Source organism: Cyrtonyx montezumae, unplaced genomic scaffold (genome assembly GCF_038088225.1).
Source record: "Cyrtonyx montezumae isolate F1298 unplaced genomic scaffold, pur_monq_1.0 scaffold_0, whole genome shotgun sequence".
Classification (NCBI taxonomy): Eukaryota; Metazoa; Chordata; class Aves; order Galliformes; family Odontophoridae; genus Cyrtonyx; species Cyrtonyx montezumae.
Genome location: NW_027071824.1, coordinates 42,068,893 through 42,095,702, shown reverse-complemented (window position 1 = coordinate 42,095,702; position 26,810 = coordinate 42,068,893). Strand labels below are relative to the sequence as shown.

General features: G+C 41.3%; 2 protein-coding genes across 2 annotated transcripts; both read right to left on the bottom strand.

Annotated features, from left to right (window-relative positions):
- Window positions 1–2,432: 2,432 nt before the first annotated feature.
- Window positions 2,433–8,726, bottom strand: LOC136046865 (pantetheinase-like). The gene is made up of 8 exons (XM_065733682.1): window positions 8,499–8,726; window positions 8,293–8,423; window positions 7,242–7,434; window positions 6,308–6,599; window positions 4,953–5,326; window positions 4,622–4,792; window positions 2,962–4,384; window positions 2,433–2,925 (listed from the first exon to the last, which is right to left on the bottom strand). The coding sequence occupies exons 1-7, from the start codon at window positions 8,706–8,708 to the stop codon at window positions 4,265–4,267; spliced, it is 1,491 nt and encodes a 496-aa protein (XP_065589754.1). The 5' UTR covers window positions 8,709–8,726; the 3' UTR covers window positions 2,433–2,925; window positions 2,962–4,264.
- Window positions 8,727–13,176: 4,450 nt separating this feature from the next.
- On the bottom strand, window positions 13,177–21,335 carry LOC136046858 (pantetheinase-like). Its single transcript, XM_065733669.1, has 8 exons — window positions 20,985–21,335; window positions 20,779–20,909; window positions 19,464–19,656; window positions 17,739–18,033; window positions 16,577–16,950; window positions 13,912–14,082; window positions 13,318–13,676; window positions 13,177–13,285 (listed from the first exon to the last, which is right to left on the bottom strand). Exons 1-7 carry the CDS (start codon window positions 21,192–21,194, stop codon window positions 13,548–13,550), a joined length of 1,503 nt encoding a protein of 500 aa, XP_065589741.1. The 5' UTR covers window positions 21,195–21,335; the 3' UTR covers window positions 13,177–13,285; window positions 13,318–13,547.
- Between the last annotated feature and the right edge of the window lie 5,475 nt (window positions 21,336–26,810).

The following is a 26,810-nucleotide window of genomic DNA, read 5'->3' as shown; positions in this document are numbered from 1 at the left end:
CAGATCCACCCAAAATTCAAACCCCATGTCCAAGAGAGGTGTCCAAATGCTTCTTGAACTTTTTGAACCATTACCTATAAGAACTCTCCTGGGCAGAGAGCAGAACCTTCAACTCTGGTCAGACCCAGTCAAGTGATATGAGGGTTACCTTGCAGGGTGCAATGAAAAGAAAAGAGAGCTCAACTATCTGAATTCAAAATTAAATGTAGGAAATCACTGTCTTTGCAGGTACATGATTAGCAGATGTAAACTGGTGTACCAATACTGATTTTAGTAGTACTATAGTAACCTCACTGTCCCCATTTGTCCTTACCAAACCTCAGTGAAAAGTGCATAAGTTTATGATAATCTGATCTTAGTGGAGGCAAACAAAGTAGGAGAGAGAAGTGTTAGATAACAGTATTTAACTAATGCCCTACTAAATGCTATATGGAGAGCTTAGGACAGTCTCTAACAAGGACTAGGGAGTGCATCCTAAAAAATGTCTAAGTAAAACAGCAAGGACGTAGACCTTAAGTTCACTCTACCCTTCTTGTTCAACAAATAATGCCTGCTGAAATAACAGCAGACATTTTACTTTCCAGACAGTCGGGAGAATTATAGTTTGAACACCAAAAATGAAGCTCATATCTTAGCAGATAATATTTCTCTTGCAAACCATTAATTTAGCTCCTTGTACTGGTGAGGCCCCACCTTGAGTACTGTGTTCAGTTCTGGTTACCTCAGTACAGAAATGACATTGAGGTGCCCAAAGAAGGACAACAAGGCTTGTGAAGGGCTTGGAGAATACACCCTATGAGGAGCAACTAAAGGAACTGGGGCTGTTTAGCCTGGGGAAGAGGAGGCTGAGGGGAGACCTTATTGCTCTCTTCAAATACCTGGAAGGTGATTGTGGAAAGAGTAGGGTTGGTCTCTTCTCACTGGTGACAGGTGACAGGACAAGGAGAAATGGCCTCAAGTTGCACCAGAGGAGGTTTAGATTGGATGCCAGGAAAAACTTCTGTACAGAAAGGGGTGTTAAGCACTGGAATAGGCTCCTTAGGAAGGTGGATGAGTCACCATTCTTGGATGTGTTTAAAATCCATTTGGATATGGTGCTCTGCAACATGATTTAGCGGTGGGTCGTTAGGGTAGTATGGTTAGGTTGTGGTTGGACTTCATGACCTTAAAGGTCTTTTCCAACCTGAGCAATTCTAATCAACCTATAAAAACAAGCCTTATTATTTCTATAAACTCAACTTTGCCAAACTCAAGCATGTCTTGTAATCCTAACACTCATTTAGTAGATGAAGTAAACATCTGAATATTTCCATTACAAAAGTAACAGACATTAAGGACTATCTCTAAAGTCTGCTATGTTTTTGCCAGATGGAACTGTGCAGTCAAATATCCTATTTTTTTCTAACACTAAAACACATTAACTACTTTCTACACATCTTGTTGTTCCTGCATACTTATGCCATCACAGATACTAGGCTATGAGATCACCAAAACTAACATTAATGTCAGAAGCAGCAAACGAAGATGGGTACGCATAGTTAAAATAATGTAGTTACAATGCATTTCTTATATTGTACATATTTCTAGTGCAAATTTACTGCTGCCATGAAAATTTATGAACAATAGATTATTTCATGTACAGTCTTGCAGTTATTAACTGTTTTTTAAATTTGATTTTAGTGTCCTTTTCAAAGAATCCTGTACTTCTGCAGGATTCTACTTCTGAGTATTTTCCTCATTTTCTGTAAGGTATTTAATACACAGTACCAGTTGTGTTCTATGCATTTCTAACTCTGACTGCCTAAGGCACTCAATTCTGCATGTATCCGGGAAGTACACCATATTCCAAAAAAGTAAGCAAATGATTTGAGAGATTTTATGCCCAGTTATCACTTAGCATAAAATCTACTACTGAATAAAAAGAAAATATTAATTTAGAAGTATTTCCATGGGTTTCATTAATGCTAGCTACAGAGCTTGAATAAACTCTCACTGATGCCACTGCTAAGGATACTGACTCTAAGGCAAGTGACACAAAAATCAAATTTTAACAATTCACCTGTGGTTTCCAAGCTTCGCAGCTTTCCTCTTACAAAGATGGTAGTGGGGGTGACACACAGTGAACCACTGAGGAGTTTGCTGATTATTTTTCTCATTTCAGATGATAACAAGCATTTTACCAAGCAGAGGATAAAATTTAACATACTGTGAGAAAGATAACCCAGGTAATAAGAATAAGCTGAATGCCTACATTCTGTTCAATCAAAACATCCTGACTCCATTCCTCTCCAGCTTTAGGAATATTATTATAAATTCAGTGACTATTTGAAGTGCATGAAATACTCAGGATTTAAAGAACCAGCAACCTGTAAAGTGCCTTCTGTTCTCAGAATGACACTGATAGTCTCTAAAATGTCCTCTGAATCTTTTTTTTTTTTTTTTTTTTGTAGGGGGAAGGATGGAATAAGAATTAAAAAGTAATCCTACTGATGCCAACCACTGAAAAAAGGTTTTAATCAAGAGATTCGACTGTGACAAGAAAAACAGAATTCAAATTACAGTCACATGCTGCTCTCGGCTGCTCTTCTTTTCACTATATGGGTCTGACAGTTGACCCCAGTGAACACCAATAGACCTTTGTGGTCAACAAAATGACAGTACAGACCTTCAAAACCAGCATGTTTGTTCTTGTTTGCCCTTCTAAAACTGCTGCCCAATACAAACCAGATAAGAGACCCCTGGAGTGTACTAGACTGGCTTGGGTAGCGTGGCCTTCTACATCTTGAAATTCTGGACCCCATAACTGTTACACAACCAATAGTTGTGGAGGAGTAGTGCTGCCACTGGGAAGACTACCAAAATCTGTTTGTTGAAAGACTGTTCTGGGTTACAGCCGCAGGTCAGGCAAGAAAAGGGTGAGGTGATCTTGTAGGTCCTTTCCAACTTAATGGACCTATGAACCTATAAGTTTCTAGGAAGTACAACCTTGAGGCCCTGCATGTTTGAATAACTGCTGTCAAGTTGCTCGGTCCCTCCTCTGGATATGAGCTTGGCTGTTTTCTTTCCAGGATGAAACAAAGCCTCAGAGAATCTTTCAAAGCTGGGTACTGAGAAGCAACAGCACAAGGAAAACAGAACTCATATAATTACAACAAATTTTGGATAAATAATGTTGGTGAGCTTGAGGTGAGAAGTCATGGAGTGTTTATCTCCCACATTTAGGGCAGGTGGTTGCTAAACATGGTGCATGCTTCATGCCAGGGATGTAAAGAGCAGTACATGTAAAAGACTGTGGGATTAACATTAAAGCAGGGATCACACGAAGGCATACGTGGTCAAACAAGGCCTGTTTGCTGCGGAACATTGTAGATAGAAGCCAGCCCAGGGCAGCCGAGTTCCACGTGTCATCACTATAAGTCCTAGATAATGCCCATTTCTTACACTACATATATGGTCAAATCTGTTTCAGACATTAAAATGTTGCCTATTTCCCACATTTTCACAGTTTTGAAGAAATTTTCCAATATCCAGGGGAATGTTTTGATGTAACATATTTATAAGGTAAGTCTACTCTGAAATTTATTGGACCTAGCATGTGTATGCCTCACACAGAAAACAATGCGGGACTGCAGAACAGAAGGTCCTTTACGGAGTAGACTCAAGTGTCTGTGTGGATCATGAAGAACCATATGGAGATTGCCCCGAAAATCATTTCAAATTTGTTTTTTGTTTCATTATACAATAGCTTGGTCCGAATGTGGCCGAGTCCCACTGAGTATTAGGAAGGCCTTGCTGAATGGCACTTGAGGCTGATGGACACAGACACTCAGTGCTCCTCCAATCTGAAAGACAAGAAGAGGTAGAAGGGAAAGAGGGGCTTCTTCCAGAAGATTTGCTCTGCAGAAAACTGGCCAACTTCACATTCCACATATCTCAGCATCAGTGTTCTGACTGGGATTATTCTGGCAACCTATATTATATCTTTGAAAAATGTAATAATTTCTAATTAGAGATTTCATACGACAGAGCATAAAAAATAATTGCACTGGCTCAAGCACTATTACAGTGGTGTACTCTTGATATAGTTACACAACAGAGTGATCACTGCTTTCTTCTAAATAAACTCAACAGCCCAGCTGCTAAGCAAAATATAGGATTGTGGGATATGAGTAACACAGGGTAACTGCAACAAATCATGAGAAGCTTATGGATCACTGCGGGAAATTCTCATCCTATCTATGCTGACTGATTAATGTTTAGGGAGTTACATTAAGTTTCGCAGGGGATGAGGCAGGTCCTTTTCATAACACCTTCCAAAAAGTGTCACTGTTAAGAGTGGTTTCGATGTGCCATTCTTACTTCGCAGACGTCCATCAGACAGTACCTAGTTGAATAGAGAAAGGGTGATACTAATATCTAGTAACAGAGTAGCACTATTGCATGGTGCACAGAGATCTTTAAGGTCAAATAATTTGGTTCAGCACTTTTTAAAGACAATCATGAGAATGAAAAGAACACAAATCCTCTTTCTTGCACATGGAAACACTCTTCCACTTCAAGCACTGGAACAGAGATCAGGCAATCAAACAAAGCTTCACACAACTTCAGAGTGTGCCATTACCTCAAATTCCCCGGGGGCCAGCTGCACACCACTGTACAGGACTTCTGGAAAGACGTAGTTAGTGCCAAACGTGCCGCTGAGGGAGAACATGTCAAACTTGGTCTCTGCAGTCTTTGCTGGCTGCCCACACGTGCTCAGGTCTGCGCTCTTACACTTGAGCAGTGTGCATATCTGTGCAGAAGAGGATACAGAATAGTAAAATACAAGTAAGCTTTCATACTCAAGAGCCGGTTTTGTGAGCAAGAAAAGTTCTTATGATGTAGAAACAAATGACTGTTTTGGAATTATTCATTAATTTTGGTATTACACTAATCGCCAAGGAACAAATTACCTGCCAATGGTATTTTATGACAGAGCCATGAAGCCCATCAAACGCGCCCAGTACATAAACGTCATCTTTACTTTTATTTGAAATCCGGTAGGTCACGTGACAGCAGAGGTCTTTTTGGCAGACTGTATGATTTCCAGCTTTATGCTTGAGTTCACTGAAAGTGAATATATCCCGACGGACAGCTCCTGGAAAAGTCTTATTTTCTCCTGAATAGTTCTTGACACTTGTAGCATACGCGCTCCAGTTGACTGCAGCAGGGTAGTTAGCAGAAAGACGGGGTCGCGTGCTCAGCTCAGCTACCAGGAGACGTCCCTCCTCTGTCTTGCTGTTGTAGTAGTACATGGCTGGCCCATGGGGCGTGAACAACCCGCTACCTGCAAACAACATGCATGGCACCCAGGGTCACCACAACCTGCTGGGGGAGCCACCGAGGGTGCCTCACGGGTGCTGCCATGTGTAAACATGAAGCTATCTTTAGTCAACATGTTAACAAGAACTGTGGAAATATTTTAAAGGACAGGGCTGCTAAAATACACTTCACAGTCTTAAAAAAAAAGGCGCAAAATTCAGATTTTTCTGCTTTGCTTGATCTTGAATATGAGCCTCCAAAGGCAATTTCACACAAGGCAATTTCACCATCCATTCTTTTTTCTTAAAAAAAAAAAAAAAAAAAACACTTTATGTTAATTTTGATATAAATTAGTGCACTGCAAGTGACATTTGCCAAAGAAGGAGCCCATGGGCATAATTACATTTATAGAAGGAAACCTAAGGCTGTGGATGAAACTCAGTGCACTCACGGCAGACAAAAATATTCCCTTGTGTCTTTCACTTCTGCTTTGGGGAACAGTTACAGATACAGATACAGCAATGTTTTCTTAGTTTACAGAAAAAAAAGAAAAAAATGCAGTAGTTATCAGTTCAGGTTAAAGCAAATCATACCATTTCTAACTCCTGAGCAGTATAAAAAACCTGAACATGTTTTATTCAATACAAAACAGGAATCCTACATCTGTTTTTTAAAACACTTTTTTCTCCATTTGATTCTTGACTAAGTTCTAAACAAACAACAACAAAAAAATTCTGCTTCTAAATGAGAGGGTGTGCCATTTCTAAAGAAAAAATCTCACATTTAAAATATCAAACTGTAATTGTATTGACTTAAATTTTACCTCACCCTGTACTTACAACACAGTATTGCATGAAGTAGTTTACTCCATTTAATACAACATGAAGAATATTTTTACTCTTTTTTCGTATACTATTTTCCAGATATATCATGATTTTTAAAGCATTTTTTTCCTACTTCTGATTTGTGATAAGAAGACAATTCCCCTTTCCCAAAAGCAACTCACCTGTCATAGACATGATAGTGTTGTGAGTATTTGCTGACAGTAAATTGACTCTCATGCCCATAGCCCATGCAGAATGAAACTCCACAGCAGTCAGAAAGGGCAGGACATTCATCCAGGCCGTTGGGAAAAGCACTGTGTCCACCTGAAGCTCACTCACCAGCACCACAGCGGGCTCCCGGAAAAGGATGTCAAAGCAAGTGAAAATGCCAAACTTCCCAAAGGGAGTCTCAAAGGCGATGACTTCTGGCTCTTTTGGGTAATTAAACTGAGTTTCTTGTCTAAACAGATTGTACTGCAGGCATAGAAAATGACGTATTAGGAAATAAAAGTAAGGCAAGATTACAAAAAATTTAGTGTCTGAGATCAAAACAAATCTGAGAGTTGAGATTCCTTTGTGTCAAGGGGGGTATCTGTGCCTCAGAACTCCCTTCATAGTGACTGGAGATCTTCTGAAAAGGCTCAGTGAATCTAAGGGGACAAAGTAAGCAAAATCCTCACCCCAAAGGTCTACTGAGTAGGGGTGACCATGTTCCTGCTGCCTACTGACAGCAGTGTCAAGCCAGGGCTTACTGCTACATGCCGCCAAGAGATCACTTGGGAAAACAGTCTGACCCAGCCAAAATTACACCAAGGACCATCTAACATTTAATGAACATGTCACTGCATCTTTCTAGTTTACTATTATTAGTGTAGCCTTGAGGTGTTTGATATCCAGAATGCCTTCTGCAGCCACAGTGGTCATAGGAATAGTTCATAATAGTGCCAAATGCTTGTCTGCACTTCTTCCTAGCTGCAAAAGTATTTCCTTGGATTGTTCTGGGCTGCCATTCTGCGAAAACTGAAAATTATTTTATAAATCTTTTGAAATTGGTGCTGTAGACGTTAAAATTATTTTGATGGTTAGTTACAGGGTGATGCCAATGCTCCTCTTTACCTTGTGGTAACGAGCCACTAGTTTCCCTTCTGAGTCAAAGACAACGTCAGTGTTGTACTGGTAGCGACCATCACTGGGACACTTGGGATCACTGGAATTACATGGCTTCTTGTCCCCAATATTTGCAACTACATAGATGGAGTTGTTCCTGGCCATGCAGCTGAGTCGTTCCTGCACTGGTGCTCGACCAAATCTAAGGTATTTTTTATGAGAAGGAAAAAAAATATATAGAATCATAGAATGGCTTGGGTTAGAAGGGACTGTAAAGATACCTAGCTATAGATATACAAACCTAGAGACAACTTTAGAAACCAAGGGAGAGAATAAGTTAATATACAGATTTAAGCTAATCTATAAATCAAAGTCTCAACTTCAAAAGACCTTTTCAAAGTCTCTTTGCTCTGTTTAAGGTTGTAAGTCATTGGTAAAAAGTGGTCACAACTTTTACACACCTGAGGACTCTTGAAATCTCCCTTAATAAAACTCCAGAATACAACAAAAAAGCTTGGCTTAGAAATGACCCCGGTCCCCTCAATGTCCCCTCCTGCTCCACATTTGTAAAACAAACATTCACAGTAGCCCGGTGTGACACAGCAAACTGTTCAAGTAGTTATATCTCTAAAAGGCAATTTTTTCAAATCCAGATGAATATTTTGTGCTATTTGATTTAGAAATCACCCGAGATGCATGATCTGAGTTCTGAATCATCGTTTCATCTATGCAGTAGCCGTGATAACTAACTGGCTTACAGTAACAGAAGCTTTTCTCAAGTAATCTGAACTGATAAGCTTTTTATGTGTTCTCAAAATAATGATGCTGCCAAAATTTACTCCTTTTTCATTTGCAAAAGTAAGGCAGACTCAATGTTTTTGACCTTGAATATTCCAATTACCATTAACATAAGGTTACTTTTTGATGTATTACATTTATACAGTACCTGGATTTTTAAAAGATTTAGAAAGTCAGAAGCCCTCAGGCATTTATTAGGAGCAGCTCATGACTCCATGAGGTACCAGTTTGAAACCACACAAAGCACTACAGAAAGAATCACCTCGAGGGATCGGTGCAGGGAATCCAGTTCACCTCTGGATCAGGAATATCCTCCAGGTAGGGGTAAATGGTTTCCCTTGTGAAAAGCCAGCCGTAAATGCCGTCCTCAGGGGTCACAATGATGCGGGCACCCTGGCAGAACCAAATCCATTAAGAAGGCACCGTCAAGGCACTCCCAATTAACAGTACTCACCATCCATGTCATACCTGCTGGGCTGCTTCCTTGATGGCTCCTTCCAGGACATCCATGTTTCTGTTCATCAGGGCCAAAGCATCATCAGGAGATACCTTGTGAGCAGTACGTGGCAGGATGACGGCGTGCTCGTACACGGCCGCGATGAAGGTGTCTGAGGCCACGGCCTGCAGCGCTGACAGGGCAAGCACCACAGCATGCACCAGGGTCTGGGAAGGGACCATGGCTGCTGGCTTGTTGCTTCTGGAGCAGGCATGGGGAATATAAAGCAGATAGAAAGAGGAGGAGTAAAGAATGTAGCAAGCTTGTTTTTGAAGTAATCTCCTATTGCATAATACAGGGAAGTACAGTACAGTATGTGTCAACATTCAGGAACTCTCATTTATGGTAAGCAGTAAAAGAAACATTCCTGTGAATTGGAGCATTTCAAATTTAAAATGTTATAAATAAACAGAAGGCCAAGATAACATCACAGGATCAATAGATCAATACTGGTTTAAATGAGTCTTTATGGATGGAGCACTGGTGACCTCTGTACTTCTCCAGGCCTCCAAACTGATCTCCCAGACTGTTCCATATGGTCTCACTGTGGACGTCTGCTATTGGTTATAAAAAATGTCACCATGGTTGAAGGCAGACTGCCAGCATAAAGTTCAGCTCTCACACTTCAGAGTGTAGCCAATACCACGTACAGCTGCAGAATGCACGACCCTACTATGTTCCTGAGCCAATTACCTTCTATATTTCATAAGTTCATAAGTTCATAAGGTTGGAAAGGACCTATAAGATCATCTAGTCCAACCATCCTCCTATCACTATCTCTACCCAACTACTAAATTAAGTCCTTTAGCACCTCATCTAAACGCTTCTTGAACAGCGCTAGGGATGGTGCCTCAACCACCTCCCTAGGCAGGCCATTCCAGTGCCTGACCACTCTTTCAGAAAAGAAATGCTTCCTCAGGTCTAATCTAAATCTTCCCTGGCGCAACTTGTGGCCATTCCCTCTCGTCCTGTCATTACTTATCAGGGAGAAGAGGCCTACCCCCTCCTCACCACAACCCCCCTTCAGGAAGTGGTAGAGTGCTATAAGGTCTCCTCTGAGCCTCCTCTTCTCCAGACTAAACAATCCCAGCTCCCTCAGCCGCTCCTCATAAGACTTGTGCTCCAGGCCCCTCACCAGTTTTGTTGCCCTTCTCTGAACACGCTCCAGGGCCTCAATGTCCTTCTTGTAGTGAGGGGCCCAAAACTGAACACAGTACTCGAGGTGCGGCCGTACCAGAGCTGAGTACAGGGGGATGATCACCTCCCTGCTCCTGCTGGCTACACTATTTCTAATACAGGCCAGGATGCTGTTGGCCTTCTTAGCCACCTGGGCACACTGCCGGCTCATGTTGAGCCGAGCATCAACCAACACCCCCAGGTCCTTTTCCTCTCCACATTCTTCAAGCCATTCTGCCCCAAGCCTATAGCATTGCATGGGGTTATTGTGGCCAAAGTGCAGGACCCGGCACTTGGTCTTATTGAACCTCATCCCATTTTGCTCAGCCCAGCTGTTCAGCCTATCCAAATCCCTCTGAAGGGCCTCCCTACCCTCAGGCAGTTTGACACATCCTCCCAGCTTTGTGTCATCTGCAAACTTACTGAGGGTACACTCAATTCCCTCGTCTAGGTCATCAATAAAGATATTAAACAAGATGGGCCCCAAAACTGACCCTTGGGGGACACCACTCGTAACAGGACGCCAGCTGGACTTAACTCCATTAACCACTACCCTCTGGGCACGGCCCTCCAGCCAGTTCTCCACCCAGAGAAGAGTGAACCTGTCCATTTATAGCAGCGTAGATTGTCTTCCCTTCCAGGTACGTATTGTGATACTAACTAACCCTTAAATTGCTCTGACCATTCTGCCTCGAGCTGAAATGGTCGCTTGTTTTGCAAAAATAAAACAGAACTTTTTATTTTTGCTATTTTATGAAAGGTGTGTTTTTGCACGGTGAAGCAGTTTTTAATTGCTCATACAAAGCAATTTTTATTCCTCACAAAGAGCAATTTTCTGAATAATATTTTGGAAAGGCACATTACTACTACAGCTCCAAGTGCTTCACAAAAATTCTACTGTTCAAATCTGTAGTACACCTGTGAGGAAGGAACATAATCTGGCTATTCATACTGACTGCTCAGCAAGGCATCAAGGAATAGAGTCTTCACCCTGATAGTATCTTCCTCTTCAGTGCGCAGTTCCACCCAGAACTTTGATTTCTGTCTGGAAACAAGGCCTCCTTGGGAGAGGCAGACATTTCTGACAAGCGCACATTGTGCTTTTGGACAGCTGTGATGCAGCTGATGTCAAGAACGGACAGCAGCAAAACCACAGCAGAGATGTGAGCCCTCAAAAGCCCCATACCTGAAGCCTGAAGGACAGGGACAAGCAAAGACAGGGTATTTTATTTAGGAAGGTCTTGCAGAACCCTGGGAATTCCCCAAGTGCTAGGAAGCCAACACCATGTCCCGAAACTCTCAGAACGTCAAAGGATAGAGAGCTGTAAGCATTGAGCAATCCTGCCTGCTGCTCTGCAGCTGAAGAAACACATCACCTGCCAGATTAATGAACTACTCAGGCATGGAATTCAGTGCAAGCCCAGGTTACAGGAGTTTGGGAAATGACAGCAGAGGCCGGAGCTGACGCACTCCTGGCAAAGTGCAGGGTGCAGGCAACACCACAGGCCAACGGTGCTGCCATCCGGGCACCGCCTGTGCTGCTCCTGGCTCAGGGCCCACCTCGCAGCAGGGATGCCAGTCTGCACAGACCTGCATACTGCTCACTCACTGAGCTCTGAGGATCTCTTATCCCTACAGATCTCTGCTGGAGTAGCGTCACGCCTGGGAGCTGTAACTTCTACATTTTGCCTGTTGCACTTGCTACGGTCACATCTACAGACCACCCCACTGGAAATCTTGAAGCTGAAGCTACACACGCATAAAAATCTCTTACATCTTTGTGCTTGAATAAAAAAAATCTTTACATCTCGTATAAGGCACCAGTCTTACCTTCGTTGTTTCTGAATCAGCTGGAAGGTAAAGAAATGTGTTTTCTCTGTTACATTGACCTGGAAGAACAGTTTATCGCAGATTTATGCATAGTGAGTTGGTATATGTATGAATGGGTAGATTTGCAGAGGATTTCATTCTGCATGCCTTCCTCGATTCACACAACATATTTCATGATTATAAACATTACGCAATCTTTGTAACAAAAATAATTCAGTGGCTTACACCAGTCTACTGTGAGAAAATACTTGATATTGAAATATACTTATCTAGACAGCAACAGCCTCAAACCAAATCCAGAATTCAAGGTACTTGCCACTGCCTTAGCTAAAGGACTTGTCTCAGCAGGTAACAGACCTGAAAGAACTGCCCCCCAGCCTCATCACACATTCCTTCTGCATCCCCCCGCACTACAAAATGAAACCACCTTGCATGCTACTGTGTGCTCCTTCAAATCCAGCTCCTCTCCCCAGGAGTGAGCTGCAGTGTGACCCAGCAGGTTTACAGGGGACAAAACCAGAATGTGCACTGTTTGTTCACCCAGGAAAAGGATGAGGCTGAATAATCACTTGCCACACTGAGATCTATCTGTAGTCAGGCAACCACTGACTCTAATAGTGAACACAATTTTTATAGAGGGTGGCTCTAGCAGCACTGATGCTGAGATTCCATGAATCAGAGGATGTGGTATGGGGGTAGGAAGATGCTTCCTGATAAGCACATATACGCTATTATATTACATCACATGTGAATATTTATCTGCATTTGAAAGCATAAGCATTCACAAGGCTACTGGGTAGTATCCGCATTTCTGACTTCTCACCAGCTACATAACCAAAGAAGTAGGAATAGTGCTAGTGTGGGGAAAAAAAGAAAGAGGAATTGGAACTAACAGGGGTGTCTAACCCCTTTCAAAAGGCATAGCCACAGAGAGAGAGGCACAAGTCAGATCAATACACTGAAGGAAGGTTACTAGGATCCAGCAGCAGCAAGGCACAGGTCACTAGGGAAGAAGAAGCAAAGACATAAACAGACCCTTCTCCTGGAGTAGTTGATCTTCAAGTCTCAACAGTAAATGAATTTTTGGAGGGCAGCACCACTCAGCATTATCATGAAGCAGCAAAGATAAGGCTTATTTCACATACTCTGGTGTTACATGACCAGAAATCAATAAGGACGGAGGAAGAAGTTCTTACATGAAACTATGCACTTGATGACCTCGTTACTGGCTACAGTCAGTTCCAGCACTGCATACAGTACAATCAGAAGTTCTTGACAAACTTTTGTTCAGAACTGGCAAGCAGAATATTGAGATTTCAGTTTCAAGCTGTTCAACAGAGACTTCAGAAAATTGATAATTCAGAGTCAGTTGTGTAAAAAAGGAGGCATCAGGTTTTAGTTCAGGGTTGGCTCATTGACTGGAATTCCTGCTCTGCCTTCACAATGCACTGTTCTGTGCTTCTATGTGCCACACAATGTGTGCTGACAACATAAAGACAACAAAACCAAAACAACACAAATAGGAAAAAAAAATCACGTGCAACTGTAGTAAAAACAACAAACAAAACAGACCTGCATAAGTCAGCATTAGTAGTTGCATATCAGAGAAAAAGAACTGTTGAGCTTTTTTGTATGAAGCTGCCATTTAACATGTTTCTTACAGCTTTATTTATTGGTCTCAAAATAATTTTCAATTATAAAATCTGCAGTTATTTTAAGAAGAATTTATCCTCTCACCCAAAACACAAATTTTCTGCAGGCTAGAAAATTAAAAATCCATAAAACAGAGATAAATACAACTGCTAATTTGTACTAATAAAAGATTAGTAATCTAATATAGAAAGTTACTTCTCAATAAATGGTATCAATAAAATCATGTTATTGCATTTTTATTAATCAGAACGCATTAAGAAGTTTGTTGAACAGACAGTAAAAAATATAATCCAGATTATTTTAGCAGAGAACAATGCATCTCATTTGGAGATTATTAGCACACACTTTCAGTTACAGTAACATCATGGGGAGGCTGTTGGTTGTGGATCTTGTTTCCGAGGATCCTTTTCGTACCACCGTCCAAAAAGTGTCACAGTAACAACTGGTTTTGTGGGTGCTTTCTTACTTATCAAACGCCCATCCTTCAGTACCTGATTGGAAAATGTAACACAAGGATATAGTTAGAGGAATACTAATATGAATGGGTGAAGAGCTCAGAAAGATGTCACAAAACAAGAAGGCATTGTACCACTTACAGCAACTAGTGACTTCATTGAATATGTCCGATTATCCACTACAAGAGAGTTCACTTCATTTTGACTTAGTTTTAACCATTAACAGTCCACAGAGAATCTAGCATGAGTCAACTTCAGAGTGTGCCATTACCTCAAATTCCCCGGGGGCCAGCTGCACCCCACTGTACAGGACTTCTGGAAAGACGTAGTTAGTGCCAAACGTGCCGCTGAGGGAGAACATGTCAAACTTGGTCTGCGCAGTCTCCACTGGCTGCCCACACGTGCTCAGGTCTGTGCTCTTACACTTGAGCAGTGTGCATATCTGTCAAGGAAGGCAAAGAGGAAACATTCTGAGCAAAACAGAAACACTTATGAAAACCTTGTATCATTAAACCTACTGTGTATTCGAGCAGACAACAGGATTTCTTCCATAATGTGTAATCAACTCCTTTTCAGGAGTAGCTTATTCATTCACTCCTTAACCTAATTGTAGGTATTCCAGACTTGCACTTTAATAGCTAGAAATAACCTCGGTTTCTGATGTAAGCACTGCCAGAACATCTTATTTCGTGCCTGCAGGCCAGTGGGACTTCCACTAATTCTTCCAGTTGCCAATTCTCTTGTTTAAAGATTCCATCTTCGCAAGTCTTAATAAAACTTATGAATGGAAATTTCAGGTGAAATTATAGTCCTCCTCCTCCAAGGTACACTGCACAACTGTATGTATTAATGGTAGGCACACATGTTGCTAATGATACTTCAGATACTTCAGGTCAGGTAGTCCGTGGGAATTCTGAATGAAATACTCTCCATTCAACTTCTGTTGAATACTGGAGAATCACAGTGAATCGCCCATCTACTTCTGGGCCCACCAGTACAAGAAATCTGGACATGCTGGGAAGAATCCAATGTAGTGCCACCAAGATGATTAAAGGACTGAAGTACCTTTCCTATGATGATTGGCTAAGAGAACTGGAACTGGTCATCCTAAAGAAGAGGAAGCTCATGGGAAATCTCATCAATGTCTATAAATAAAGGAAGGTCCAAAGAGGATGGATCAAGCCTCTTCAGTGATGTCCACTACCAGAAAAAGAGGCAACAGGCACAATCTAGAACACAAAAGGTTGCATCAGAATATCAAGAAGAATTTATTTACTGTACAGGTGATGGAGCACTGGAACTGGTTGCCCAGTGAGGTTGCAGAAACTACCTGTTTGGAAATCTTCAAAACCAGCTGGACATCTTCAGATTAGAGGAGAATGAGAAGTCATTGTAGCCCACAACTTCCTTAACAAGGGAAATGAAGGGGCAGGTGCTGATCTCTGCTCTCTGGTGACAGTGATAGGACTCGAGAGAATATTATGGAGCTGTGTCAGGCTGGGGACTAGGAAAATGTTCTTCACTGAGAGAGTGGGCAGGTACTGGCACAGGCTGCCCAGAGCAGTGGTCACAGCCCCAAGATTCTGGAGTTCAAACAGCATTTGGACAATGCTCTCAGACACAGAGATTAAATTTGGAGTAATCCTGAGCAGAGACAGGAATTGGACTCAGTGATTCTTGTGGGTCCCTTCCAGTCTGAGATATTCTACGATCCTGTGATCCTATGATACAGTCCTGGGCAACCTCCTCCAGGTGGCCCTGCTTGAGCAGGGGGTTAGGCCAGGTGACCCTCAGAGGTGCCTTTCAATCTCAACCATTCCCTGATTCAGTAATATATGACCATGTAGTCAAGTCAGCATACTTTGTCGCAGTTTTGTGTTAGCAGCTGGAACACAGAAAGTAAAGTAAGAAATATAATGCTTTCCTTTTTGCCCTCACACTAAATTCTCCAGCTTAAACCTAATCTGTGAAAAAGGATATTTGCAAACAACGTTAGTGCCATTTATCAGCAAATATGGTTTCCTACTGAAATACAAACACTCAAACAAATAATCTAATTCTCTCAATATGTTAAATAGAATTAAAAAAATACAAATGGAAAAATAAAATAGAAATTCCTGTCTTCTCTAGAAAATTCAGTACTCGTGGAGATCATCTGGCAGCTTCCACAGTCACTGAAATACATTTTCCAAGTGAGCTCACCAAGAAGTAATTTTATTCAATCTATCTTCTAAAATGTATTAGATGAGCTGTTTGCTGGCTAAGACATCCCTGCATATCCTGGAATCAATAGCGTCTGGCATGTGAAGGTCTCATTTGCAGAGAGAATTAGCTAACTAAAAGATAAAAGATTAATCTGCTGGTCCAGTAACTTAATTAGGAGGGCAGGAAAGTTTACCAATATGGCTTTAAGGCAAACTCAGTCAGGATGCAACTCACTGTCTTCTCAAACACCTGACTGGAAAAAGAGGAACAGTGGAATTTTTCAGTAAAAGTTGCATGCCATTTCAGTGAAATCTTAAGATTTGAGTGTTAACAACTTCATGAATCAAAATTATCAGAGCATTACAGAAAGACAGATCTAATGATTTTTTAACAGGAGTATTTGATGAAGATAGGAAAGATTGAGAACACTTACTGCAGATACTAACAACAGAAGACCTACATTTAGCTTGCTACATAGCCAATATTGTATGCTTCAAAAAATAGAGAATGGCCTCTAGAAATTAAAAGAGATTTACCAACTTCTCTTCTACATACCTTGGATTTAATGCCAAATGGACTTGGACATGTTAGCAACTACTCCCTGTTGCTAACAACTAGGACACTGAAGAAAATCATCATAATTCCCCCACACCTCCCAACCCAAGGGACAGAAGGTTTCTCTCTGTAAATAAGCTTCCTAAAATAAATAACATCCCTCAAAGAATTATTACCTGCAGATAGTACTGTCCTTCAACAACATGAAGCCCGTCAAAAGCACCCAGCACATAAACTTCATCTTCTCGTTTCTCTGTCATCTTGTAGCTCAAGTGGCAGCGGAGGTCCTTCTGGCAAACAGTGAGACTCCCCTCAGGCTTAGTGAGCTCAGTGAAAGTGAACTGGTCATGAAAGATGAGTCCACTGAAATCATTTTCATCTGGTACGCAGCTTTCAACACTTGAAGCATATGAGCTCCAGCTGACAGCAGGAGGGGAAGCAGGAGAAAGGCGAGGGTGTGAATCTAATTTAGCGATGAGGAGATGCCCATCCTCAGTTTTCATATTGTAGTGATATGCTCTGGCTCCATCTGGTGCGTAAATACCGCTCCCTGAGGAGAGTGGAATTTTCAACCCAAAATGGTACAAACATTTCATACTGTCCTTTCAATTATTTTCATTGCTAGCCTGCCCAGTATTGTATAAATATTGCAGAATTTTTATTCTCACTAAACATAACATTAGCAACTCAGGAGTCAGAGATCAGACTTTTTGTTTCTCTGCAAGAGGTCTGCTTGGTGTAGCTGAAAGGCAGTGTCACTTTACAATACTGCATTTAGGACGCCTCAGATCTCTTCTGTACACAACACTGTTGCTTGAGCATTCCTTCATTCTTGACAAGTTGATGTAAAAGGATTAACTACTGATTGAAACCACCTAAACACCATAAAGACAAGTGTCATAAGTCCATCCTGATGGACACCGAAAGGGATAGTATCTCTCCAGCCCAGTTTATACTAGCTGAAGATTCATTTTTACATGGGGAATTTGCATCTGACAAGTGTCAAGTGATTGAGAAAAATCAAAGAAAAGCTGTCATGTTCATCACTGAGGAGCTCTGCCCTCTTCTTCTCAGGTAGAAGTGGTAGTACATTGCATTTTGTTTGGAAACAAAGAAAAAGAGGAAACTCCCAAGAAGCTAAGGAAGAAAAAAAAAAGCACCACAAGTTTGGTTGTGTCTTAGAAGGTATAGTAGGGAAAAGGGTTTACCAAGTTTAAAATTTGGAGACTAAATCCTTCCAAATAAGCATGTAATATTCCTTTGCATTATGTTCTTCACAGAACATGGAATAAAGATTCACAGTTAAAAAGATTTTTCTAAGGAACTGAAATCAATTACCTGTCATAGACATGATGGTGTTGTGAGTATTGGAAGCTAGGAGGTTGACTCTCATGCCCATAGCCCACGCAGAGTGAAACTCCACAGCAGTCAGAAAGGGCAGGACATTCATCCAGGCTGTTGGGAAAAGCACTGTGTCCACCTGTAGCTCACTCACCAGCACCACAGCAGGCTCCCAGAAAAGGATGTCAAAGCAAGTGAAAATGCCAAACTTCCCAAAGGGAGTCTCAAAGGTGATGACTTCTGGCTCTTTTGGATAATTAAAATGATTTGCTTCTGACATAAACAGATTATACTGCAAGGGAAAGAATAATAAAGAAACCAGTTAAAAGTACCTGCTGCAGAAACTTGAAGTCAATTTGCAAAACTGTCCAGAATGACCAGAAAAGTTTTAATCAGCAATAGAATGCTACAGATGTAGGAAGTCAAGCTGAAATACTATGACTACCATAGTACCCCAAAGATGCATATGGGAAGACATGATATATCTCAGCACCTAGCTAGAAAAAAAATCTGACAATCTGCTACTCTGTAGGTGTCAACCACCTGCAGCTCCGATACAAATAATATCTCCAGCCTCCTCATATAAGTTTAAAATACTGCTGAATCCAAAGACACACTTCAGAGAAATAATAATGGAAGAGAAACTCAAAGAACTGGTGGGTTGGTGACCTTGATGTGGAGATGCACGTATGAACTGGAAGCAGAGTAGTATCACAGGAGGAAGCACAAGACAGCATAGCATGACTGAAAAGCAGAGAAGATAGAGGCTGTGCTGACAGGGAAGAGGTAATACAATCTCAACTGACAGAAAAATCCAAGTACATAACCCTTCCAACTTTGCAACATTTTCTTTCTTTCTTTGGGTTCCCTTTATAGCTAAGAGAGCCCTTAATATACAGGCAGCTTAGATAATAAACAGGTAAACGAGCCAGAAGGCAAATTCAAGTTTATTGAACTTGGCACTTAGCACCTGCACCATGCCTAGCTAGCATACAGACACCAGCCTTAATATTGGCAGTGTCTCCCTGACCCAGTTTGCTCATAAACAAGTATCTTGGCTTCACCTGAGAAGCACTAGCTGAAGTACTGGGTTCAAAGCACATGAAATAAACAACTGACCTCAGTCTGGCCACGTCAGCATGATAACTGGCACTTGGCCCCCAAAAAACTTTGAAGAATCTCATGGGAAAGTACACAGAAAAACTGGAAATACATACTTTTACAAGGTGCAAATGAGTTTACACTCAGCATAGGTCCAAAATTTGAGTTACACAAAAGCTGCCCTGAAAACATGCTTAAACATCATAACAAAAAAAATGATAGGGAAGGGCTCGTTTTCCTTAAATCAGACTGAGCACATAAAATGAGATGCAGATGAACCTTCTAAAATGCTGGAAGATGAAAGAGTAGTCTGGTAAATAGTCAGTATTGAAAACTACAGTTGTTCAAACAACAGTTTCCACTAAATGGGAGTTAAACTGAGGCAGTGAAACAACAGACATCAGAGCTGAACAACCACCCAGTTTTCATTCTAGTCTGTTTTTAGGAACAAGATAGCAAATACACTGACAACATTTCACAGCAGGAGAAAGTTGCTGTTAAATTAAAAATAAAAAAACTGTAAGAGAAATTTACGCCATGGGACAATTACTGGTATTCTCTTGCCAAATAGAGACATTTTGGAAGGTGTAGGAAAAAATATCTTCAAAGGCCACTTCTTACCTTGTGGTAACGAGCCACCAGTTTCCCTTCTGAGTCAAAGACAACGTCAGTGTTGTACTGGTAACGACCATCACTGGGACACTTCGGATCACTGGAATTACATGGCTTCTTGTCCCCAATATTTGCAACTACATAGATAGAGTTGTTCCTGGCCATGCAGCTGAGTCGTTCCTGCACTGGTGCTCGACCAAATCTGATGTGTTTCAGACCAGAAGAAAAAAAAAAATTTAAGAAAACACTGAGGGCAGGCCGGCAGCACCTCTGTTCCTGCTGTCATGGTAGGGCAGACAGATATATAGGACAGCCATTCAGGAGGACTGTTATGCCAGATACATAAGCAGCACTGAGGAACAGGACACTGAAAGACTGTGATTGGCAGCCACTGTAGTCCAGCAAGGTTACTAATGAAAAACCTGACTTAAGACAATGAAGAGATACATAGATCACCTTCACAAAACTTAACTGAGTGCAGAACTGGAATAAAGATGTGCTTAGACTTGTTGCTATCACCCAAAACCACATTCATTGAAAAAGACTCCTTATATTTTATTTACTTATGACCTGGCAAGAAGCTGCACATCCTGCTCTTCTCCCAGCACAAATTACCCACCGTCAATCTTACTCTTTCGACCACTGAGGAATGTCCTCACAGAGGTCATATCATTGTCTTAGCACCTCCTCCTTGAGCAGGTGCAGAAAGCTGTGGTGCAAGAATCAGACCACATCTGCGGTTCTATGACTGAGCATTTAGCTCATACTCTACGGGTCTGAAGTCCAATGCTCACCCAAACATAATCACGTCCCTGGTGGAACATGATGAGATCACGTTCTAGAGCACAAAAATTGACTGTTCACAAAAATTGGCTCTGCAATACTATATGAACATAACATTTGTAAAAAAAAAACTAAAAACAACAAAAAAGACGAACACAGACAAAACAAAACAAATCCAATATTACAGATTTCCAAGACAGTTCAACTCAAGAAAGAACAAAAATACTAAAAGCAGAATGAGAAGCATCATATTGTAGCATCAAATCTTTGTTCAAATGCAACAAAGCCCATGTATTTTCACCACATTTGGCAAATACAAACTCTGTATATAGTCTGAATTTCTCTTTAAAGTACCTAATTCAAAAATCTTTTAACAGAGCTCTTTTGTCAATTTTATGATGCAATTGACCCTCACATCATGCTGAAATAGAAATGTGCCCTGAAAGCACATTAGAAATGTGCTTAGACATTTGCTGGGAGCAGCTCATGACTCCATGAGGTACCAGTTTGAAACCACACAAAGCACCACAGAAAGAATCACCTCGAGGGATCGGTGCAGGGAATCCAGTTCACCTCTGGATCAGGAATATCCTCCAGGTAGGGGTAAATGGTTTCCCTTGTGAAAAGCCAGCCGTAAATGCCGTCCTCAGGGGTCACAATGATGCGGGCACCCTGGCAGAACCAAATCCATTAAGAAGGCACCGTCAAGGCACTCCCAATTAACAGTACTCACCATCCACGTCATACCTGCTGGGCTGCTTCCTTGATGGCTCCTTCCAGGACATCCATGTTTCTGTTCATCAGGGCCAAAGCATCGTCGGGAGATACCTTGTGAGCAGTACGTGGCAGGATGACGGTGTGCTCGTACACAGCCGCGATGAAGGTGTCTGAGGCCACGGCCTGCAGCGCTGACAGGGCAAGCACCACAGCATGCACCAGGGTCTGGGAAGGGACCATGGCTGCTGGCTTGCAGTTTCTTGAATGTTCTGAGTAACAGAGAAATGGAGAAAAGGGAACATACACAGAAAATAAAAGAGGGTCAAAGTTTAACTTAAATATGGGAGGGAAGAAACGCTGGCCTGTTAAAGCAGTACCTTGGAATCGAGCGTCTCTGGTGACATACAGGAAAGTTCAACTTTGCAAGAAGAGGATGTCGCAACTCTCGACTAGCAGCTGGCAGAGTGCACAGGCAGTCACAAAACAGTGGGTAGTGCCAAGAGTAATAATACCAATATTTATTAAGTTATTAAACATATGACTAGAAATAATTGTCCAAGTTTTCTCTTATGTAATTCCCGTCACTGACTGCAATGCACTTCTCTTGTTTACATTGGCTTAAGCCTGATACCCAGAGGCCTGCATAGATCACCAGGCCCTGTGGCACGCTTGCTCCACAGTTCACCCTTCCTACATCCAACAACATTCCGTTTATTGATCAAAGAACACTTCCTTTTTAATTTTTAACTTTAGTTCAAATGTCTTTCTGCATAACCTTTTTTTTTTTTTTTTTTTTTTTTTTACATTCTAATAGTTACAGCATTCTCATTTGGAAACAGTTTCCTAAACAGAAAGGCTTGCTGAGTGGAAAGCAGAGCAGGGAGCCTGCCACCATTGCAGAGCCATCTCAGGAGAGAGAGAAATGCTCCTTGTGAAAGCAAACACCACAGAGTGCCTTGAAAGAGCAGCACTTCTAAGCATTAGGAACATCAATGTGCATCTGCTGAGATTCATCACTGGTGCTTCTGTAAGCACAATGTTAGATACAACATGCTCGTTAAGGAGCCTTGAAAGGCTACAACAGAGATTTTAGTGATAAGAAGTAATGCATTTTGAAAGGATTTTTTGTTATCAAAGGAAACACAGATTGTGTCACATTAGCCACAGTGAGCAGTAACTGTGAAGGAGGAAGTGGTAAATGCTTCCTTGTTTAGCAAGAACCAAGAAAACACTTAACCCTGATAGATGACCACCCTGGCAGAGCGTGCACTGGTGTACAAGGCTGAAGTCACCTTGCCTGAATGGGGTTTCTGCAGTAAAGCTGGGTGCCTGGTGCTGTGCCAGCTGGCACCACTTGCCTGCAAAACTAAGAGCTCACCCAGGACTAAGGAAATAACTCAGATTAAGAAAACAAACAACACTCTACTGAGCCAAATCCTGCAAAACTACAGCAGAGAAAGCTACAGATGGCCTCAATCAATGTAAGAAGATGGGTATCCCGGAGTTCCTTCTATTTTTCACACCTGTTTTCCCAGTCCACTTTCCCCAATCCCTGCTACTATGTGAGGACAGTAGATTATGTGATTACTTACTTTTGTGAGAGGGGATGCAATTTGGTGCCAAATCAGCTCAGTTGTAGAGATAGTCTGCCTTCACACCATGGTCCTGCTCCTTTTCTTTAACTAAGAGAAAATGCCTGGAAAACGACTCTTCATTTGAAAGGTTAATCGCTCTGTAGAGAAACTCGCAAGAAGGAACACTCCTTCACTCAGGCAATCACAGCAGAGCAACACGAACAGGCAGTTGACTGAGCCAAGCAGCCCCGCCTATTTTAGCCACCACACATAGTGCTGGTGCTGCTCTGTAACAGGATATCACATCCTGACAAATAGATAAATATGCAGATATTCACAACAACTAGTGTGTTTTCCATTGCCTCCACTCTATCAGTTGAATGGGGTTACTATTCAGTATAGCTACAAAATAAAATCTTTTTACCACATCATTTTGTTCAAACCCAAGTCTAACTTTAATTATTTTGAATAGATTCAATGTGAACAATGTTTGCTTTTCCAAACCTGAAAAATAAGCCATAGAGTTTCCTTACATAAAAATCTTAACCAGTACACACAACATAATCCAGTGCACCCTCGTGGCCCAAACATGAGCAAATGCACCCGTTCAAGGTGTTAGTCAGTTTATGCCAACACCTGCCTGCAGTCTTGATGCATCAGCAACCATTTCAGCTGGGAAACAGATGTGTTTTTTGAAATTGCTCCTTTTGAGAATTTCTTATGGATCCACATCACTGCTTAGAAGAGTGATGTTTATCAATAGTTTCATGGAACAGAAATTTTCCACGTAAAACTGCATCCAGGAACATCAAATAGCCTCCTGCAATCTAGGAGACAGCACGCTAACATCTTACACAGTGTTGAGCTGACTATCTGATTTTGAAGCAGCATTCTTCAGAGGCTTGTTTTCTTTTTATAAGTAGATGATAAAAGTTCAGCCATCTGCCTTCAAAGATTTTATTACTCTTATCTGGTTTAGAAAGGGGCTCACTCAGACATATGGCTGAACAGTGTTGTGGAACTGACTTTGACACATCTCACTAAAAAAACTCAGATGATTAAAACTCTTGTTATTAGGACAGAATCCACTACACTGGGTCTGGATCCCACAGCACAGAAGTCAGTGGCATCTCTTTCCTGCTGTCCCCAGTGGGATCAAGGTCAAGGCTATGACAATCCTGAGCTATCCTACAAAAATAGATACAGAACTGACCAGCAGAGGAATTTATTTTGTTGCAAGATTAAGAAAACAAACCAATGTGCAATGACTATCTTGTTAGACAGCATAATTTAAGAAATAGATTCCCATTATGATTATGTGTACTAGTATTAACTAACACCAATTTATATATAATTAGTGCTACAGAAACAAGCAGACAAAATCTTAGAGCACCTCCAGTGCTTTATCTTTTTTTCTTCCTTTCTTCTTCCCTGACATGACTTAGATGGCAACAGAGGCCCTTCTGACAAATAGAACAATTCCCTCCAGGTAGAGTTCAGGGAAAAGGAAGAGATTGTGGTAAATGACTCCACTGAAATAATGCTCATTTGGTGGAAACTGATACTGCTGACATATAACTTCCAGACAACAGCAGGATATGATATGATATGATAGTCAGGAGATGGATGTGGGCATGAACTCAGTTCTGTCACCAGAAGGTGACTTTTTTCTGTTTCTGTATTATTATAACATGCTCTTAGACCACTTGGGGCATAAATACCAGTCCCTGCAAACACACAAAACCAGAGAGCTTTTGATCTCAAATAAAGCACAGGCAGTTTTTACTAGCTAAATATATTTACTGGACTGTTCTGAAACTAAATCAGGTCTTCTCAGACTAGAGTCCTGATCATGTTTTTTGCAATCAATGGGATGTGAACAGAACCTTGATGTTTCTTGTACTGTAAGTGACAAGATTAGTACACTATGCTTTAAGTAGTTGAAGATGTACATTTCTTATTAAGTTCAACTCCACTAGAAATCAGCATTTCTGATTTTAAGGATACTTTTTAGCAGCAGCAGTAAGTTTCTCTCACTCTGAAAACATTACATCTGTGCTCGACTTCTACCATCTGTTCAGGAAAACTGTGCAGTAAAGAGCCTGCAAATAGAAATTCCCAGAGTTTACAAGACTCACAGGAACATTGCTTGGCACTATGTTTCCACCTAGTGGAGAAAAAAGTTTTGGCCTTAACATGAACAAAACATTGATGAATGCCACCACAACATAAGTCAGAAGATGAAGAACCAACACACAGACTAAATCTCAGGAATGATAACTTAAAAATAAAAGCACTAAAAGTGCTCCAAATATCTTAAACATTTCTGTGTTGTTATATATCACGTTTTGATTTCCACTAGATCAGTAGAAATCCTAATCCTGTCTGCATGTATACGCATGCCCAAAGGTTATGGGTATTTAACCTTCTGAACGAGATCAATTCAGCTTAGAATGATGAAACTTTGGCTTTACATTAACTCAAATAACTGAGGAACACAGTAGTTACCTTGCAGTGAAAGTTAATCTTCTCACCATCTAGTTCTCCTTTTTGCTGCTATCCTGTACAGAACACTGATGTGACTGTGACATACAAGATTATCTCAGCATTCTGCTTCAGCTCTTGATTCAGCTGCTGCCCTGGTGTAGCTCAGAAATTGTTTCTTCTATACTGTATAACATTATCTTTCATAAAGGCACAGAATCTTAGAATCATCTGACTGGAAAAGACTTTCAGGATCATCAAGTTCAACCATCAACCTGATCCACCAATTCTCGTCTCTAAACTGTGTTACTCAGTGCACCATCCACACATCTCTTCAACACCTGAGCAGTTCATTCCTACACTTGACCACTTTTTCCATGAAGAAATACTTCCTCATGTCAGCCTAAACATCCTTAGCACAACTTGAGACTGTTTCCTCTTGTCCTGTGATTTGTCACCTGAAAAATGTGGGAGACACCATTCTCACTGCAACCTCCACTCAGGCAGCTGGAGGGACCAAATAGGTCTCCCCTCAGCCTTTTTGTAAATCACTAAAAAAGGTACAACTTATTGAGGAAAAATAAAACTTGAGCTTCCTTCTCTTCATAATGCAGTAATGTTAAAAAGAACTGGGTCAGAACAATATCATGCTTTAATTTGATGGAAGTAAAATATGTTAACATTCTAAAATGGCCCTTATTTCTTTTAAATAAATTTTGTCCTTCACAAGTGTACTAACACAAATAAAAGAATTAAAGATTTACAGAAAAAGAATCAAGGAAGTTATCTGAAGTTATCTACAACAACTAATAATGTCTAACTTCTCTTCCTCTAACAGTTGTCCCAAGACATTTTAAATGATACACGTTTTAAATGAAATGCACTAACAATCCTCAGTGTAGTTGTTTCTCCCCACTAGAACATTCCTCCTGAATAGAAAAGACAATACCTTTCAGAATCAGCACATGGAATCCAGTCCACCTGTGGCTCTGGAATATCCTCAAAGTAAGCATATACTGTTTCCCTCATGAAGACCCAGCTGTAAATACCATCTTCAGGAGTCACAATGATACAGGCACCCTAGTACCAACATAGAAAAAGACAACTCCTGTAGCACTTACCAAAATAAATGGCTCTCATTAAGTCACAATACCTGTCTGACTGCTTCTTTGATGGCCACTTCCAAAATAGCCATATTTCTGACCATCAGCATCAAGACCCTCTCAGGAGAAGCAGAAATTTGTGTCCTCAGACATGCACTGTGCTTGTAGACAGCTGTGATGTCACCATCCAGAGCCCAGGCATCAAGAGAAGACAGCAGCAAAACCACAGTAGAGGTGGGAGCTCTCAAAAGCCCCACCTAAAGCCTGAAGTCACCCAAGAGGAGGGGCAGAGGCAAGCAAAGACAGGAAACTTTAATAAGGAAAGTCTTACAGAAACATATAAATTTCCTGGAGCACTAGAAAGCCAAGATCATGCAATACAACCCCATTTCCCAAAAGCCTCAAAACACCAACAGTCCATTACACCACTGACATAAGTCACTGCTGTGCTGTAGCTGAAGAAATACACTGCCAGCCAGATTAGCAAACTATTCAGGCAAGTCATGGCTGTGCGAAGGTAGGTTAACGTAAGCCCAGGTCTCAGCAGAAAGAAAGCCAGTTTGGGAAATCCTCAGCAAAAAGACAGCTCACACATTCCCAGGCAGACAGTAAGGTATGGGCAGGGGGCTAGCCCTGAGCTCAGCACTGCTCCAAATGTGGAGTTTACTTACACCTGGTATTTATTCACAGCTTCA